At 41.9% G+C, this 20753-nt stretch overlaps 1 protein-coding gene across 1 annotated transcript in view; it reads left to right on the top strand.

The window, feature by feature from the left end:
• Astn2 (astrotactin 2) overlaps positions 1-20753 on the top strand; it is a 935232-nt gene that overhangs the window by 874756 nt on the left and 39723 nt on the right. The window contains exon 19 of the mRNA XM_036178556.1: positions 3837-3978. Coding sequence (XP_036034449.1) covers positions 3837-3978 — 142 coding nt within the window. The remainder of the gene's footprint in view (positions 1-3836; positions 3979-20753) is intronic.

The following is a 20753-nucleotide window of genomic DNA, read 5'->3' as shown; positions in this document are numbered from 1 at the left end:
AGAATGAATATGTTCAGTGATACATGATTGTGCTATCAAAAAGGTCTACCTACAGTAGATATGTGGTGTCTAAGGCTATAGCAGATAAAAGCTTCATTTACATTTCAATGATCAGCATGCTTCTGCTTCTAGAAATCTTTGTTTCCTTCTAGACTCTTAGCTTCACTTTCTAGCTGATGTTTGGGCAGTCATGTGGATGAGACACTATGGGTGTAGCTTCTCATATTACTATGAGATAGTCTCTCAGCAAACTCCCTGATCTTCTGGCTCTTAAAATCTTTCTTCTCCCTCTTCCTCAGTGTTTCCTGAGCTGTACATTAAGTTGTTTTGTAGATGTATCCACTGGGATTGGGCCTAAAATTCTGCATTCTCATTGATTGTGGTTTTCTTTAATGATGTTTTGTAAAGAAGTTTCCTTGGTAGGGGATGAGGACTGCACTTATCTGTGGGTATAAGGACAAATATTTAGAGTATAGTTAGGGATTATGCTAGTTTAGTAAAGGGGTGGCTGTAAATTCTCCTCTAAGATCCATGACTTCACCAGCCCTGGGTAGTTGGCTAGGTTTCCAGTACCATTCTACTTCCCTCTTATTGAGTTGTCTTAATGCCAATTATAGAGTTGTTGGTGGCTGATAAGGTATACATGATGTGCTACCACTATACTCTTAGGGTTATTATGCTGGTTATTGTTGTAGTTCATAGGCATCAGAACTGGGTGAGACACTCAAAATATAGTTTTATTAATTTTTTAGTATTTCATACATACATGCAATGTATTTTGATCATATTCACTCCACTCTTCCCCTTAACTTCTAAGATCCTCTCCAGATACAATTTCTCCTCTTTCTCAATTTCTTTTTTTTTCTCTGTGTAGCTTTGTGCCTTTTCTGGAACTCACTTGGTAGCCTAGGCTGGCCTCAAACTCACAGAGATCCACCTGGCTCTGCCTCCCGAGTGCTGAGATTAAAGGCATGCGCCACCACCACCCCACCTCTTTCTCAATTTCTAACCCACCTAATTCAATTTGTGCTACCTAAATCAGGGATTTAGAATCATCCACTGGAACATAATTGACCTACCAAAGACCATACTTTTAAAGAAAACTGATTCTCCCTTCCCAAGAAGACATCAGTTATCAAATAGCTCCTCAGTTAGGTATGGGTATTCCTGAGACATCTACGGGAATTCTAGCCCCTATCTCAGCTGGAACATTTACTGGCTTGATCTTTTATAGAAATTATGTAGGCAAGCACAGGCTACTGTGAATTCATGAGTACACCAGTCCTGCCATGTTTTTGCTCCAATCATTCCTGACTTCCGGCTCTTACATATTTCTTCCCCCATTTTCAGGATGGTCTTGAATGGAATGGGGTATGATAAAGATATTTCATTTGTGGCAGACTACTCTACTGATATTTATTCTGTGTACTTTGTCCAGTGGTAGATTTTTACATTAACCACCATGTATTACATAAAGAAACTTTTCCAATAAGATCTGAAAGCTATTCCAGTCTTTGAACATAGAAATAAGAATTTAGAGGGCAGTTTGATGCTATGCTTATTTAGTAAAGTAATAATAGCATGTTCATCCCTGGGGCATTTGGTCTCCTGAACCTCTGATTATTGGTCAGGTTTACAAAACTAGGCATATCTTTTCTGTGAAGTGGGCTTTAAATTCAACCAGAAAGAAGTTGGTTGCTCCCACAATGTTTATACCATTATTGCACCCATGAACATATATTGCCCTGTAATTATTATTGTAGTTCACAGCTTGGTTATTGATGACCTTGTCTACCAAGTCTCCTGCACAGCAACTTCTGATACTATGAAAGCTACCCAGTAGAGGGGAAGCTTCCTGGTCAATTACCAACTTGATTTTTTCATGGCTTGAGACCAAAGTGTGTCTTGTCTGCAACAATAGGCTCTTATCACAAAGTTCTGGTAGGCAATCAAGAATCTTGACAATATCCTGTATTGTTTTGGAGAATTTCTCAGACACATATGACCAACAACTTGAGGGGTGATAGCCTATACCTGATAATAAACTGTTTATTTTGGCATCTATGGCTTCTGGGAAGAACATTATTCCCACTGTAGGCTACCTAATTAACTCTGTATATGAATGTGTGTAAGAAAGCAGTGGATGGAGGACTCAGCACTTCATACTGTGTGGTATAAAGTATCTCCTCACATGCTAGTTTTGTTTCAAAATTTTCCAATTTTTAAAATTAGAAAGGAACTAAGAGGCTGTTTAGGCTCATTTACTTTATCTATTTTCAGTAATTTTTATTGATTTTAATTTTTACAAAAGCTGTATGTTTTTATTAAAGATAATTTTAAAATTAGGGATAAGCAAAAATAAGACAGAAAAGTATTCATTATTTCACTTCAAAAACACTACTAAACATTTGCTATATTTTTGTTACTCCCGTTTTAAAATCATTGTGTGTGTGTGTGCAAAATTTTCATAAAATTATATTCTATAATTTTTTGTCCATTTTTTAGTTTAAAATACGTCATAAATGTTCTTTTATATACCTTTATATTTTCCAGGAAGTTATTTTTAAAGACTATAAAGTATTCCTCCATATTATTGAGCTACAATTGTCAAATTGACAATAATTTCTATATTGCTAAAGATTTAGTTATCTCTAAATCTGTGCCAAGATGAAATAGTAGGACACTGTCTCTCTTTACATATTTTTGCACATCTATATTATTTTTTCAAGATTTATTGTAGTATCGCCAAGTGGCAATAGTGCATGCCTTTAATTCCGGCACTTGGGAGGCAGAGCCAGGAGGAGCTCTGTGAGTCCAAGATCAGCCTGGTCTACAGAGTGAGATGCAGTACAGGCACCAAAACTACACAGAAAAACTCTGTCTCAAAAAAAAAAATTGTAGTACTTTCACCTTACATAGAAGAAAACTAAGGTATGGAAATGAAAATTCCACTGTCTGAACCAATGCAATGAACTCCTGTCAGAGCTAATTCTAGATCATTAAATTCTAAAAGTTTAGTTATCTTCCCAGATTTTACTTCCTAGTCTCTCTCATGGAGTTCTTTTTCTAGTTAACTTCAACTGTTTTCTTAAATCCAATGGTTGAATTAGCTTTCAGAAACCATTGAGTTTGGGGACTCACACTTACTTAACATGGCTTCTGTTGTCATCTCCTGTGCCCATGGCCTTCTTCACTCATCATAGAATTCTTCTGCTGTAACTCATCTAGATGTATATCCACCTCAGAATAACACTCTATGAATCCAGCATGAGCACCTAAGAGTGGCCATGTAATATGAAAACTCTTTTATCCTAAATCCAACTCTTTCAATATACAAGGAGAAACCTGCCGCTTTAAGTGAAGTCTTTGAATATGGAGTCAGAAGACCATGGGAGTGACAGTACTAAAACAGTTACTCTACACCAAAAGAAAGAGTAATTCCTTTGTCTTTACATACTTTTTGTTATGGAATAATTTACTTCATTTTAGCTTTGCCATATCTTCCAAAGTTCTGTATTAGTATTCTTTTATTTCACAGGTAGTGAATCTCAGGCATAAATTTGAACAGTCATCATGTGCCTGGCATGGCGGCTTACAGCTATAATTCCTCCAAATGGGTGGTAAACTGAAGAAAGTGATTAACAAGTTCAAAGCCAACCTTGGGTACATGGAAAGAAGCCATCTTAGAAAACAAAGTAATTAACTAACAAAAATCATATAGAGACTAGACACTGAAGATGCCAGTTTGTGACATTTTCAGAAATGCCCTTTTCCCTGGTAATGTCTTTTCACCAAGGCATGGACTGGAGAGCTCATCTGTTTTTATCTCCTTCCAGGAGAATTCCTGAGTTTTGCTGATGACTTACTCTCTGGCCTGGGCACATCTTGTGTAGCAGCTGGTCGAAGCCATGGAGAGGTCCCTGAAGTCAGTATCTACTCGGTGATCTTCAAGTGCTTGGAGCCGGATGGTCTTTACAAGTAAGAAGTGATGGGTTTGTGGGGAGTATGAAGCAGTGAGTGTGGGTTTAACCCTGGAAGTGATAACTGTAGTAATTCTTTTTAGAGCAGCCCAATGTTTCTTAGCTTGTCCATATGTGACCTTGGGAGTCAAAGGCTTAGAAGTTTCTATTTAGAATGTAGACCACAAAGAGACATGCAAGGTGAGTACTACAGGGCCCATAGAGGCTAGATACAAAGTTCTATTCTATTATTTCTACTGATGAATAATCTGCAACTAAGAAAAAGACAATAGTTTACTTTGGGTCACACAACAGCTAATTAGGGAGAACTGGCGTGACAATCCCTCCATACTGCTCTTCTCTGATTTTCATAGTATCTCTGAGATAAGTGTATGTGTGTATAGGCATATATTAAGTTATACTCATATATACAGCTCAAATATACATCTTCTTTAATATGTATGTGTGTGTTTTATGCCTGTGTATATAAATGTATACAGACATATATATGTAATATATATTGGGATTTACTGGACTCATTGTATCCAAACTCCTAGAAGTCACTGTCAGATTGATTTGATAATGTCAGAGGAAACAAGAGGCTTGGTTTTGTTTCCAACCACAATGAGTATTGTCACATCTGGAGGTATCCATCATAAATAACACTAAAGAATTCTAGAGACCAGCTTGTCATATTCCTAACAATGAAATCACAGGACACTTCCTTTATTACCTTAGAAAGCTATAACTGGTGAGATGTTAAATGTATTAACAGTTACTCAAATATTTATTTTATTTGCATCATTATTTATTTATTCCTCATTTATTCATCTGCTTAACCATTCATCTATCTTCCACTTATCTCTCCTTCTGCTTCTTCTTCCACTCATCTAGCCATATAATTTATCCATCTATTTATTTATTCTCATGTAGAATTTTCATTTCACACCCAAATTTTCTAAGGACTTTTTTATGTTGTCCTACTGCACTAAGGTATTCTTACGCATGCATGTGGCTGACACCAAAGGCCCTACCCTCCGGATCACTTAAAACATGATAGTGATATGAAAGGATACACACTTACGGGTTTGGTATATTTAGTTGTATAACCTTAATTAAGTTGCCCTACAAATACATCGATAGACCAAACTCAAGAACGTCACTGTGAGCTGGACCTTGTAACCCAGACTTTACGACCTCATGTTGTTATGATTCAAACATTCTCTTCAATCATGTGAGATCAGTAAATGACAGAAAAGGGGTTCTGCAGTACACAGAGCTATCTTGGCAAGCCAACCAGAGAAGTATGATGTACTCTGTGCCTTATGGAATGTCCACAAACTTGATGGTGAATACTAGGACTGGATCTAGGCTTTGAGAGCACAATTCTCCAGTCTCAGAATTAGTGAGCACTGGGTGTCTGAGCTCTGGAGTCACTGCACCTGTGTAATCCAACTAAAGTAAAAGCTGTAAGATCTTGTCTGACACTAAAAACTATGATACTATCGAGGAAGTGGAGTCTTAGAATATTTCCTGATGACTGGCTCCTGATATCTGTGACCTTCCTTAAGGGTATACACTAGAGGCAGATAGATCTCAGATCAAATCCATGCCTTTCTCTTCATTAGTGTTCATTCTCTGAGCCTCCAGTTCTTTATGAGAATGTGTGTATGTATCCATGAGACTTTCCTTTTATCTTTTTGTCCATCTTCCATCTACCTACCCATTCTTCTATCCATCTACCCTTCTAGGCTCCTTGGTGTGAGCCCCTAGTTAGAATGTAGCAAGTATCAACTGTTATCTCTGTTGCAGTTGCTACCTAACTATGGCAATTATGAATTTCCCCATTGCCCCGTTTATCCTCCAATTGATGGGTCAGATGAGTAAGCAGTGAGAAATAGGTCAGAGCCTTATCTGGTGTTTCTCATACATTGGGTCAGAAGGAGTAGCCCTGTCTTTGGGTGGCACTGTAGTAACGTGGTGTTAGCTTAGCTAATGTCTACAGAAAGCAATGCGATGTATTTATAAATTCCTCCAAAGCAATTGACATTGCGAGTTGATGAATTGGCCACTATCCTTTAAACATGATAAATATTTCTTATACCAATGGCCTGGCACCATCTCTGCTGCCCAGTTCCTTGGGGTAGGGTCTCCTTCCTTCCTCTGCTTTGGGAATGTGTTTGTCATGAGTTTGTCTACCCTATCTCTGGACACCTCTTTGTTTTATTTATTTTCTTTTTAAATAGATTTTATTAATGGCCCTGGGATCTGGGCTTCTCTGACAGGGAGCCAGGGTGTTGTTTGGAATTGTCTCCCATCCCACTGGCGGCTCTCCTCCCGTGAAGTCTGACCGACTTGGTCTTGAGTTTTAAAATAGCTCCCATGTCTGTACTTGGGTTTTCTCATTTTCTGCTTGCTCATTCCTCAGCAAAATTTCTTTTCTTCCTTCTGAGCCAAGAACACTGCATGTGGCAGTAGAAAGAGCACAGGCATTGGGGGACAGGCCAGTCTGGGTGTGAATCCTGCTTCTGCCCCTGTGTGCTCAGAAAGTGACCCCAGACAAGTTATCTTCACTATTCTAAGTGACAAATTCTTCCTCTAGAAAAGGGGTTGGTAGTCACTTATGCCTTACAAGGTTCTAGAGCAGAGAACTTTATTAAGATTTATAAAAACTAGGAAAAGCACAATTTGCCAGAATTCTTGTGCATAGGAGACCAGCAGGAAGGGATAACTATTTTCTCCATTTTGATCTCTGACTTAACCCCTCATTATCAGGGTCCTTTTCTTTCAAGGACAACTTTGGAGGAGTTGGTTTCCATGAAGAAAGATTGGGTCCTACCAGCCCTGAGAAGTGAGGAGGGAGCAGATTCAGAGGAGGAAATACTCAGAAAGAACTGAGTTTTTCATGACAAGCACAGTCAGACACTAAGTCCTCCATCCAAGCTCCCCAAAAGACTCAACTGGCAGGGAAGAAAAGGACCACATAAGTGTCTACCAAGGAGCCTGGGCTCCCGCCCAGCTCCCTCCACTTCTGCTGGGCTCAAACTCCATCTGCCCTGCCTGGTCTGAAGTTGCAGCAACTTGGAAATGAAGTTGCGCTAGAGTCACCACAGCTTGAGAGTTCTGGGTATCATAGATCCGCCATGGAATGTATTTTCCATCCCTGCCCCAGGACTCCTGCCCTTCCCAATCATCTGCTTCTGCCACTTTCCTTTTGCCCCTGCAGGGCCTCTCTTTGCCCTTGTTAGTATCTCTTTATCGTGTAAACTTTCTCTGGTTATTTTCCATATGGATTCCCGTCTGGGTCTGGCCCTGGCCTTCCCATGTGTTACTCTCCTAAGGTTTTATTTATCGAAGTGCATCTCAGTTTCTCCGCTCTATTTCTCATTTGAATTTTTGCCTCTGCCCCACCCCCCGCCCCTCCCCCCACACCCTCTGCGCTCCTACAAACTCCCTTTCTTTGCCCTACCTTGGAAGGCAAATTGCTTTTGCAGCCCCTCCATCCATGTAATTTTATTGCTTCGGGGTGAGACCAATCGGAGGAGTGAAGGTCAAGGCTGATTTTCTGTCCTGAGCTCACCCCCGTGTAACCATCCAGAAACATCAGCAACCGTGCCCCATTTAAATTGAATTTCCTTGTTTGTTTCATTTGTTTTGCTTTGAATGAAAACAAACAAGAGCAGAAAAAGGAGAGGGTCCCCCCCAAAGGCCTAACAATGGGGCCAGCTTCTGATCCCCAGGGGAGCTGGAGTCCAAGGGTGATCTTGGGTGGGAGTGTCCACCCGGGTCAATGACTGAAGCCAGGAGGCTGTTGTCCCTGTCCTCACCTGGCTAGGGGCCTAGACACTTTTCTTGTAACTGCTTTCCAATTTCCTATTACTCAAGGTAATTATCCTCCGTCTTGTCTTGGCTGCCTTGCCTCCTCTAATAATGGCTGGCTGCCAAGGGGTCCTCAGTGCACATGCCAGAAGCAGCCAGGCTTGATTCCTAGGGTGGGGGGCTCATTCCCACACATTCAGAGGCTTGCCTCAGGCCCACCTTCACCTCTCTGGCTTCTGCTCTATGAAAGGAATGCCAAAGGAGCCTGGATACTGCATCCAAGTGCCAGCATCCATGATGGGAACAGAGTCTCAGGGGAAAGACTTGGTAGGGGTGGGTGGGGCTGGATGAGCAGAGGAGAAACCAAGGCCCTGGAGGAAGAAGGGAATTGCATAAAATAAGGTTCTGAGGTCAGAGGGCAGACAGCCATTCTAGAGGCTCAATACCACCTCCTCTGCCTCCAGGAATGAAATTCTGCCTGCATAAAGAAAAGTTAAACTCAGTGGTCCTGAGAGTTATGCACTACTAGGTAGACATTCAGAATCCAAACCAGAATTCTGATTCTCACAATGCTACACACTCACTTTCTGGATAATCGCAATAAGCAGCACTCTCACATAAAGAAGTCATTGCGCCAGGAACCATGCAAGGCATACACATGGTCTCATGTAATTCTCACCATAGCCCTCTGAGGTGGTAGCTGTGTTCTTATCATCTCCCATATCATGTATATGGAAACTGGGGTGTAAGGAGTAGCCATTTTGCACAGTCACATGACAAAGAAGGACTAGAGCTAAGTTCACATCCCAGGTGATAACAATAACCTACCATGTTCTTTCTACCCATGCTTTTGCATGTGGGTGGAGTTGTAGGAAGAACCAGAGGGAGGCTTTCTAGTAGTAAGCAACACTGGTTACAATGGGAGGAATGCCAGGCTTGGGTACCAGAAGACTTAGATCACAGCCTTTTATCTTAGACAGTACTTCAGGCCTCATCTTTCTCATTTATATAATAGAGATAATTAATCCCCTCTGTAAACTAGGAAATAACAAACTGTACTTCCAGAGGTTGTTCTAAATATCACATGAGATATTCTGTGAAATGATGGTTTGATATGTCCTCAGATTGTGGGCACATGTGAAGGGTTATCAAAGAAAAGTAATCTCTCTCTCTCTCTCTCTCTCTCTCTCTCTCTCTCTCTCTCTCTCTCACACACACACACACACACACACACACACACACACACACACACACCAATCAGGCCTCTGTAGTAGACAGAGGGAGGTTTTATCTTGGCTGCAAACCTTTGATTTAACCACAATATGGCCTTGACAAATTTCTCCACTTCTCTGTTTCACATGTAAGGTAGACTTATGATAGGACCTACCTCAGAGATGAACTGATACATAAAAAAACAAAACAAAAAAACACCTCAGTCATTCTTGGTACTTGACAAAAAGCATTAAGATTAGTAACCACTGTTACTATTTGTGATGCTGTATTTTACCTCAAAAACAATGCCTTCCATGGTCTCTGTTAGCAGCCTGATGCTCACCATTTTCCAGAGGGAGAGTATGTTGTATCCATCCCAGACTCTGGCTACTTCCCTTACCTCTGTCCAGGAATACCTGTCTCTTTGAGGTACTTACACCAATGCCCACTTTTCCTTGACTCTCTCCACAGTGGTTCCTTACTTTCCTTCACATTCTTCTTTGACCCTACAATGGATCCTACTTGCCTCATGCACAGTTTTAAGAGCCATAATAATTTAATGTGTTTGGTTCTCATCTGTCCTTTCACACTGGAAGTTTATAAGAATCTATGCCTTTCATGCCATGCCCACTCTGTATTTATTATTCCTAAAACTGTATGATGCCAGATAAAAATCCAATTAATATTTGTTAAATGTTGAATAAATTTTTATTTTAGAGCAGAAATCTAGCTCATACCCACTTCTTTTCAGTCACTCACAACTCTCTCCTCCATCCCTTATCAGTCAAGAAATTCCCACTATATACTAGAGTGATTTTTCTGCTGCCATCCTGTGACACCTCTTCTGTCTCTCTATGTCCTTCTTCTTCATCTTCTCCATATTTCTTTCTCTTTTGAAAACCCTGTTTGAATGAATCCTTTAAAGGTTTCTGCATCCAGGTAGAGTAACTAAGGCACAGAGGGTCTTGACAGCATGACCACAGCCACAAAATAAGAGTAATTAGAGAAGTCATGATGTACCCTAGGCTAACACAAGTCCAGTGCCTGAGCTCAAAATTACCCTCACTAGAAGAATAAGACAATAATCTAACGAAGCCATGGTAGATGTCATGGCGTGGAAAGGGGACTTTTTGTACAAAGATCCTTGCACAGATAGGTTGGGAACAACATATGAAACCAGTTTTCACCTTTCCCATTAAATACTACATAACCTGCTCTAGAACTTCTATTTTTGTTATGCCTTGCAGTCTCACAGCATCATAAAACAGTAAACCCTGAGTGTCTATGCTGCCCACTCTGCCTAGGAACAGACTCCCAACCATTTTAGGTGGTTTCACGGCCAGCTTTCATGTGATGAGCTGGTCCCTAGTCTCTAGACTCCCATGTTTCTCTGAAAAATCTTTGGCAACTAGCCAAGGGATGCCTTTCCAAACACTCAGGGGTCCTAGAGCCTTGGTCAGAGTGTGTGGCCTTTCTGCCACCCTCATGCTTCCCTTCATTCCTGGGTACCATCTAGAAAGCCCATTGCAAAAGCAGTTAAGGGCACTAACATGAATCCTAAATTATATATTAGATGACATTCAAATGCTTTTTAAAATTTATATTCCTACCCTACCCTCTTCATTTCCTCTCGTCATGCCAAGAATCATCACAGAATTTACTGGAAACAGAATGAAAGTCATCAAAAGTCTTCTAGGGCTAGCTTTCAAAAGTGCTTGCCCAGTTGATGAGAGGCCAGAGACCCAAGGGTCACACTGTCTCTTATCCTTAGTGGCCATGAGGCCTTGGCCACGTGATTTATAATTGGGATACCTCGGCTTATCCATTTGTAGAGACTCGAGGAGGCCACGTCCAAAGACATTGTCAAAACTGAGAGCTTGTGTATCTCCGGAAATTGGAGGAAGTGAGGAGCTATCACAAAACCCTAGCCAGCATTAGTCTGCACAAGAGACTTTCATTCAGGGTACAACTGGACTCTCTTCCTTTCCCTTGACTTCTGAGCCAAGTCCCAGACATGACCCAGACAACAGCTGAGGGACTCCCAGCTCCTAGGAGAGAGTGTGATGGGAGGAAGTCTCCCTGGCTGGGCATATTGTAGGGTCTGAACCAACATGGGATGAAGCTGTGGCCAAAGTGGGTCGAGGACACACCAGGCAAAGAAACCAGAGGGGGATGGATGTGGTTCCTGCCCTGCTCTTCTCTGACTTTTTCTTTGGCCCTGCAAACTTTTCTGGTTTGGGTTTTTTTTTTTTTTTTTTTTACTCTCCTTTCACCTCTCTGCCCTTTATTTTTCTTCTTTCCTTCATTGTGCCCATTCTTTCTTTCTTTTTCTTTTTGGTTTTCCAGGACAGGGTTTCCCCATGTAGCTTTGCACCTTTTCCTGAAGCTCACTGGGTAGCCCAGGCTGGCCTCAAACTCATCAGCCTGGCTCTGCCTCCCGAGTGCTGGGATTAAAGGCGTGCACCACCACCACCTGGCTGTGCCCATTCTTTCTTTCATTCCTTTCTTCCCTCTGTCGCTCCCAGACCCCCCCATTCTTAATCTCCTCTTTGCTCTCACTTCTGTCCCCTTCTTTATTGCTTCTGTTTGCTCTTCTCCATCTTCTTTCTCACTTCCGTTGTCCTCCTCTTTGTCATGGGGACGACCTCCCACTCCGAGTCACTGGCCTGCCTGTCTTCTGGTTTCTTCACGGATCTCTCTTTGCCTCGCTATCTCTGTGTCTGCATCTTTGTTCTTTCACTTCCATTCTCTTCGCTTACCATTGCTCAGTATCCGCCTTGTGAAATCTCAAGATCTTTCTTCTCCCACCGTTCTATACATTTTGTCCACTCTCCTTCCCTCATGTCACACCCCTACCTATGCACCAGGATCAGCCTCTTATCAGGCTCTGCATTAAGCATGGCCAAGCATACCTGATGTCACCAGGGGCCAGAGTCTCTGGGGTCTCCCCAGTCATGAGGACTGTGAACTTTCCTTGGCTATGGTGCCCAGCTTTATTGGTCAGACAATGAGGGTGAGTGGGGCAGCTTAGTGACTTAATTCTCTTCAACATCAGGTCACACTGACCTCTCCAAAATGCACATTTGGGGCCCCAGAGAGGGAAAGAGCTGTCTTCAAGCCAGAAGCAAACACAGCCATGTATCCCTAGCCAAGAGAGACTCGCAGAGGAAAAATAATGCTGTTTTTCAGCCGACAGACAGCGAGGCTCCTAAAACCTGCTGGGGACTCTAAGGCAGACTGTTTCTTTCCTCAGACTGTGTCAGGATTTCATCCAGAAATGGGATACCAGCCAGGATTCCAGAAGGACAGGGCACAGACGGCTCATACGAACTTGTGGAGGGTGGAAGTGGGTGGAAACTGACTCTGAACTACAAAGATAGTCCTTGAATGACAAGCAGAGGAGCTAGACTGCCTTCTGCAGGTAATGGGGAGCCATCAAAGTCTTTTGAGGGGATATAGAATGGATTTTAACCTGTGCTTTGAGGTTAACTATAGTGTGGAACATAGGCTAGGTTGGATTTAAGGTCAGATAAATCTTTGGATGCAGGTAGAAAGAGAAAGATTGGACCTTATAGTTTGGGACTCTGTGAAAAATGTGCTGGGCCAAAATGGAGCAACATGGCTTAGCTCATTTCCAGAATGTCTGGAGACAGCTCCTTCTTTACTTCATAAATGACTGGCAGTGTGAAAAGCTGTAAGAAAGGTTGTATTTGTTGGTTTTGTACAAGATGCCTCGAACTAAGCTAGGCACACTTGTGATAATTTTTTAGGGCAGCCTAGGAAACTAATACAGAGATTAAGACAACACCTGGAAGAATACAGAGTATGAGAATTAGACAACAGGAGACATCATGGTGCAGAGCAGAATACAGCTGAAATAGGAAGGGCCAGGATGCGAGAGGTCATGTAACCCAGAAGACAAGAGCCTCATTACCAGTGCTGTATCTTCATGAACATGAGGAAGCTCCATGGTAAGAAACTCTATGCTGTCTGAGCTCCTTGGCAGCAGGGATGAGATGAATTCCAGCCAGCTTACAACTGGTCACTCACACAGTGTATCTGCAGGTCATGACTCAAGGAATTTAAGGTCACTTGTTGTGTGTAAAGATGAAAGAATCAAGATCCTAAAAGACCGGTATGTTCCACAAGCAGACAGAAAAAATATTAACATAAAAACTTGGAACCCATGGCTCTTTAAAAGATGCTGTTACTATCACTGTCTATGTTAGCATCACCTTTAGGGACAACCACAGAGACAGCTTAGAATAGGAACAGATTTCTCCCCTGTAGGATGACAATCCTCACCTAGGCCAATCATCTTAGGAGCATGGTCAAAGAACCTTGTCTGTCTAAACTTCCTATTCCTTGCCAGTACCACAAGCAGATCAGTCTGAGAGTCCCCTACTCCTCTTACTGAGACTCCAGGAAAGAAGCCAGGTCAAAAGCCAGGTCTCCTAACCTTTTCTTGTTCCTCTCACCTTGGCTACAGGCATAGGCCCTGCACAGATGCCTCCTTTCCCCTAATTCCCTGTCACTTCCATCTGTGAAGGAGGAGGCTTTGAACAGACTTACACTGTGAAATTGTTAGTAGACTGTAAGGAAACAGCATTAACAGTATGTAGAGAGGCAGAGACCAGACAAAATCCAGACTTCTGATACTTTTCCTTTCTGCTGTATTCTCTTTTCTCTTGAGGACAGACCCTTCCATCTACCAATAACCCCAATCCATGTTTATATTTGAAGTACAAAATAACAGTGCCTGGGAGTACAGACATGAGTGACCCAAACATCCCCACGGCCTATCCTATGTCATTCAAAGTCAGAGTGGATTGGATCAGGTATCTTAAATATACACTAATCCACATATTGCTCTCTTATCCTATATCCATGCTTCCATGTACCCCAAATCGTCTGAGGCTGAGGTCATAAAACTGAGACAGACTGCCCTAGAGCCATTCTAAACCTCACATTGTTTTCTGACTGTATAAGATACTTATTTTTTTGGAGGGATGTCATAATTTCCATATCTGTGTAAAATAGAGATATTGCTGTTGCTTGCTATAGAGGACCCTAGTTTTATTTCTGTTTTTATTGTTATTGAATCTCAATCTGAAGCTCAGGCTGACCTGGAACTTGCTCTGCCCGCCTAGCTGGCCTTAAACTTGGGATCTCCCTGCCTCCACTTCCTGAGTACTAGAATTGAAGGTGTGAACCACCTAGCTCTTGTGAGTTTTGTTGTGAAACAAAAACAGGTTAATTCACCCATACAGAATTTCCAGGCATAGTATAACCAACAGAACATCAAACATAACAAATCCATGTAAGATCCTCCTTTAAATGTGAGTGTTTTGATACAGGAAACAAGACCCTCTAGTCACTCTTTCAACATGAAATGTGGCCAAGTTGGGGTCATTTTCCCATAACACATGATAAAAGAAGAGGTATTTTATGCCTCCTTCTGATTGTCCTTTACAAGTTCCTTGAACCTGTCTCTAATATATTTCTGGTCTTTAGATTCACAGAGATTCTGCCACTGACCAATAGTAGTAGGGCAGACTTCAGAAAGCATGTGTTACATGTCTGCAAACTCATAACAACCAAATGGCCTAGCACTTGATTGATACCTAATTCAGCAAATACCAAAGATCAGTGATAAGCATCACTCCATGACAGGACTAAGTTAGTGTTTGATATAAACAGCTGTAGCTATTAGCCACCAACAAAGCAGTGACAGGTATCTGCCTACCATTACCATCATTGGTAACCATTTTTCAAGCTTGACAGCTACATGCCAGCATTGTGCTAAGGTCTTTAGGTCAACTAACACTTTGAAATTAAGCAATGTTGCCAAGTACCTCTATGGTAGGATTATAATTCTCTAACCCCCCATTTCATAGAAAAGAAAACAAAACTTAAGCATGTCTTACCAAGATCACTTAACTGATAAATGGCAGAACCTTAATTCTAACAGAAGCTTTGTAACTCCAAAGTCAACAGTATACCCATGCCTCCCTCATCCAGAGATTGAGTTGGACTTTGAAGTCCTATCATGCTGAATCAGCTTTACCTGGTGTTGGAGTCAAATTTGTAACAAGCAGATTACCTAGGGGTAGATTGGGATTGGCCACACAATGAAAGCATGGGAGTTATGAGGAAGCTATAATTTGTTATAGCCAGTGCTCCTAGCAGGAGGTGTCTTTGAGCTTGGTTTTGGTAGCACTGAATGGAGAGAATGGGGAAGTTTACATCCTAAGGAGAAGCAATGGTTGAAACAACGAGGAGATGATATATTGACAGAACCTCATGTGGAGGATGATAGATAGCTGAAGATAGTTGAAGCACACAGTAAATAAGGCCGAAGAGGCAGGAGTGCTCAAGCCTCTGATGCATGCTGGGGAGCCATTGATGGATTCTGAGCAACAACGAGAAGGAAGATTCAGATTTCAGAAATGTTCCTGTGGTATATGACTTAGTAGAGGAGACTGTGGCTGGGAGAATAGTTGGATGTGCTTATAACAGTTCCAATAAGAGGCTCAGGAATTAGATCTGTGTCAGGGGATGGAGGGCAAGGGGTAGATGATGAAAGTTGGAGGATGTGGACCAGCAGTATTCGGAGTTTCCTTTGGACATCTGACAAAGGACAACTAATCATGTAGCCTCTCACAGACGATAAGAGTCAAGATTTGAAAATTTTCAATTTCAAGCTTTAAATCTGGATTCAAATCCTGACTCCACCAGTTGGTCATTGAGTAACTTCTGAAAAATTACTGAAGGCCCAAGTCAAGAAGATTACCACAAGTCTGAAGCCAGTCTGGACTACACAGTGAGTTTTAAGACTTACTGGGCTAAGAATTACACCCAGTCACAAGCAGATAGACAATGCTTAGCCCCGCCCCCACCCAAAGCATTATTTTGCCTTTTAAAACGCAGGAAGAATAATATATTGTACATTTAAAATACACATATACCATTTTAATGAAAGGTTTCAAATATCAGTTCCTGACACCCAGTAGGGCCTTTATACCTGCGAACTCCTTCTCAAGTTCTTCACTCTTACTACCGTGTACATTCATAATAATCCCATCTCCCTTTCTCCACCAAGTTTGTTCTTTCACTGCCCAACTTCCCTCCATCAGCCCTCTTTCCCCAGGATGTCAGAAATGAAATAACATTCTTGGCGTGTTTGTTCCCCAGTGCCTGGCAGCCTTCCCACAGACCCCTGGCTGGGTCAGGACTGATTTGCATGAGCATGTGCAGGCCAGTGCAAAGCCGAGGGAGAGGCCCTGTTTACAGGGAGTTTCATCAGGTTCTCTTGCCAGAAAAAGGAGAACTGAGTATTTCTTTCTGGGAAGCATTCACAGATTAGGACCAACAAAGAAGGCTCCAGGAGGTGCCCTGCTTGTGGATGGGTTGTGGGTGAATGGGTTGCATATCTGACCCGGGGGCTGTGTTTGACTCCTCTCCCCTTATCACAGGCCAGAAACTTAATACGCTTAAATTGTTCCTGCTGAATTATATCTGAGTTCTGTAACAGGTTGAAGAGGCATTGCTCACAGCAAGGAAGACACTCATAAGCCACAGGAGAAATAAACAGCCGTTTTTCTGGTTTCTTGGTGGATACGAAATCCACAAAAACATCCTTGAGGGAAAAAGACGGAGGTGGCTCCACAGATTTGTTTTTGTTTGTCCTAGCTTTAATCTTGTGAAGTTTTGCATATTATCCATCTTAGCATCATAATTTTCTTCCAGGAATCTCAATATCCTTGTGCAGATCTAGATAGCCAGTGGCAGGCCAAGAGACAAGTCCCTGGAGGTGTCTTAGGAGTAACATTGCTAGTGTGAAGTGTCTGCTCCTGAAGGCAAGAGTTATACCATTTGTAGACAGACAAACTGAGTTTCTTGCTTTTGACTGAATAATCTTTGCACGTGTGCTTGTGTGTGTGTGTGCGACTTGTTTAATTACTGTACTGAGTATTGAACCCAGGACCTTATTCGTGCCAGAGAAGCACTCCACCATTAAGCCGAATCTTTAGCCTCTTTTTTATTTATTTGTTTTTTCCAAGACAGGGTGTCACTATGTAGCTCTGGCTGTCCTGGAACTCATTTTGTAGACCAGGCTGGCTTCGAACCCTCATCGATCCACCTCCCTCTGTCTCCAAAGTGCTGGGATTAAAGGAATGCATCACTACTGCTTGGCTGTCTTTTTTTTTTTTTCCAGAGAGAGTATTTCCTTAAGTAGTCTAGACTAACCCTGAACACAGTCTATAGCCAACCTTGACCTTGCCATCCCCCTGCCTCAGATTCTGAGTAGCTGGGATTATAGGCCTACACCACCAGGCTTAACTTCACCAGTTTCCTCTTGACCTCCTCTGGTACTTCTCTGGAATATGTTTTCTCCAACTAAGACCTTCTGCTTCTATTTTACATTAGTGTTTTCATGGAGTTCCAAGAAAATAATCAACAATTTGAATTGTGAGTCCTTAAAAACATGCTTTTTAAATACCAGACACCATTCCAAATGCTTTCCAGAAGTAAGCTCACCTAGACCTCTCAATGAGGACAGTATTCCATCATTGCCAGTTCACAGATGAGACAATCAAATCCCAGAGATGTAAAAATATTTAACAAAGGTCAATATCAGAGCCAAGATGTGAACTCACACAGACTGGCTCATGGGGCCAAATTCCCCATCACTAACTAATTGGGAATCCACATTAGCATCTAATGAGCATCTTGGACAGCAATGCCTATGTTCTCACCCACCACAGGGCCTTGGCATATGCCACATGTCTTCTTTGGATTAATTTTGTTCATCTATTAGTTGTTTCCTAGAATGGTACCCTCTGACATATCATCTTAATTATCTACCCAAATATCCTTTCAAGTGCTACACTTATCAGACTTGATAATACATGTATATATATGGCTTTTGTTAGACTGAGAAGTTTGTGGAGTAAAGAGGGTATTTATTTTGTTTTTCTGTATATACTTAGCTTCACATACAAAGGAAGGCAATAAATATTTATTTTTTGTGATATATAATTTATTATATAAATAAATGTGTCATGTAATGTGCCTCCAGTCATAACTATAAGAATGAGGTAGCAACTTTTTCCTCTTCACTTAATGGATAAGTAAGTAAAGGGTCCTGGTAGCTTAATAAACTAGCTAATGTCCCAGACAGTAAAAGAATAAACATCTGAAAGACCTCCAACCTCTAAGCTCAAGGTCTTTGCTCTGACTCTCTGCACTGTACTGTCTTCTACTAGGCCACATAAGGGACACATGGAGAAATTAAATATAGTACTTGCCCTGACAAGTTTCCCATTTTTCAGGAAGGAGTCAAATGTGCACGGACCACTGTGTCATAAGTAAATTAATCGGTAACTGGCTTTGTAATATACAGATTATGAGCTATGGGAAAAAGTGGTTGAGACAACAAAGAAGGTTCTGTTTGTTTGGTTTCACCGGGAAATAAGGCCCCCTCTTAACTTTTCTTTACCCAGCCGCCAGTCTCTAAGCATTTGCTCAAATGTAACATCTTCCCTATTAGCATCGGTGTTTGTTTATCCCATTGGTTTGTGTCAACTTCTTTGTAGCATTCTGTACTGCATTCTTGGAACTCAGAGATGAACCAGACATTGTCTCTGCTTCCATGGAACTCATAATATGCGGTCAGTGATGTGAGCCCTCAGAGGAGCAGGGCCTTTCTGTCCAGGGGGCAGGAAAGGGTGACAGGACATTGGCATTGAACTTTAGAAGGTGGTTGGGATTGGTAAGATAGCAAGAGAAAAGCAAATGGTTTCCCAGGGACAGGAAGTCTCATGTGAACAGGTATAGAGGAGTACAACAACCTGTCCAAGTTATAGACCACATCAGGTCATTCTGGTACAATGCAGCTATGCATGAATGTGCCAAGCCTAAGGACATTGGTGGGTCTCAAATCATGAAGGGACTTTAGGCTAAGCTAAGGAGTATGAATTCTAATTTGAGACTCAAAGCAAGCATTAGGGATCTTGAGCTGGCTGCTCAGTAGACATTGCCAGACTTGCTCTAGCCTCATTTTGACCAATATACTAGTAATAGAGTTATGGTAAGGCAGAGCTGTGGAAGCAAATCAGGAAGTGAGACTCGAGTGGCCTTGCTTGAGTAATGTCACACTTCTGCACTAGGAGGCCAGGACATGATATGAGTCATGGTGCTCAAACTCCATTCAAAGTTGGAAAGACAGTTCTTCAGTATATAGTGAGCTACCTAAGGGAGAAGGATACTTTGGCAAGGGGAACAAATGAAGTTCAAAGACTTCTAACCCCAACAGAAGCCCATGAAGCTAAAGACTAAAGAGAGTCTTTTCAAAGCCAATGCCATAGATCCTTACCACATTGCTCCACCGACCAGAAACTGTAGCTTCCATCTGAAGTGGGAGGGGGAAGCATAAGGCACTACTGAGGTGCAACAGCCAAACTTATAAAAAGAGAATAGGCCACACAGAAAATGGGTCCATGTGAAATGTGAAGCCCACTACCTAGAAGTCATAGCATTCCATCTAGGCTTCTGGAAATAGTTGTTGAGCCAATAATGGCAAGGCTCATTGCTGCTTGATGGAGTGAGGTGAAGTTGAGTGGCCAAGAAGCTGGAGTTCATTAGTGCCCCATGCTGTCTCAGTCCTTGGACTCATGGAAACCCTATAGAGATTTATTTTCCTTCAAGAGGGGAACAGTTGTGTCTTCGAAGTCAAGGTGAATGCAGCACAGGGATCTCTAGGTCAGCCTTTGACTAAGTGCCAGCTCTATCACTCTTCAACTATGTGTCCTTGGTTTAAAAGCCCCCTTGCCATCCTCCTCACAAACAACATATTCTCTGAATGCAAAATGTGGCCAATAAACCCTGCTTTGTCTTGCTCTCAAGGTTATTTGTACAATAAGCTTTGAAACGTGTAAATTGATAGGTGTCAGGGATGCATTTGTTTCTTTTAATCCTGAGAACCAAAACTAAACGCAGAAAGTATTAGGAAAGTACGATAATCTTCCACATTTCGCCATGCGTGTCAATACTGTGTCACATTTGCTTCAGGCTCCAAAGAAATCAAAATTAAAGAAGCACTTGAAGACTGTGTTGCCTACCCTTGTCATTCTCATTTTACCCCCCCTCTGAAAATTCCACCGCCATCCTGAATCTATATTAGTCTAACCCAAGAGCAAAGCAGGCTTATATTTCCTTGTTGTTTACTCTTTAATTTACACTGTTGTTCCTGGTTTCTTACGTTAACAAGTTGGAACTCTGGCTGCTTCCAGCTGACACGTGCAGCCTGCATTGCTTTTGTGTATAGTTAATATTAATTTGATTTCTGGAATAACCACATATTTAAAGTCATGGCACAGAAAGGCCCACAGGGTCTTATCTGTCTCCTGGGAACCTCCCCCACTCCCTTTTTTATGTCAATTCCTGCAAGAAAATAAATATTTGAATAATGTATTCTTCTAATCTTGTGCTTACGCAAAGCCTTACGTCTCTGTGAGCTTGGCCAGCCATGTCAAGGTCTTATCAGCACTGGATGCCTCAACCGTGCCTGGCCAGCCCATTGCCCCCATTCTGGTAACTCAAGGTTTCAACAGCTGATGTGTCCAATCGACCAGGGAGGCTTATCTTCATGGGGCAAAGGAAGCCGGATGGTGGTTGAGGCCCAGAGATATTAGATGAAGGCTGTACAAGGTTGTGTGAGTTCAAAGCAGCTATCAAATCTGCTGTCTAAGATGAAGAGAA

The sequence above is a fragment of the Onychomys torridus genome, chromosome 2, assembly GCF_903995425.1.
Source record: "Onychomys torridus chromosome 2, mOncTor1.1, whole genome shotgun sequence".
NCBI classification, from domain to species: domain Eukaryota; kingdom Metazoa; phylum Chordata; class Mammalia; order Rodentia; family Cricetidae; genus Onychomys; species Onychomys torridus.
The sequence above is the reverse complement of the archived record's forward strand: the minus strand, read 5'-3'. Positions and strand labels throughout refer to the sequence as shown.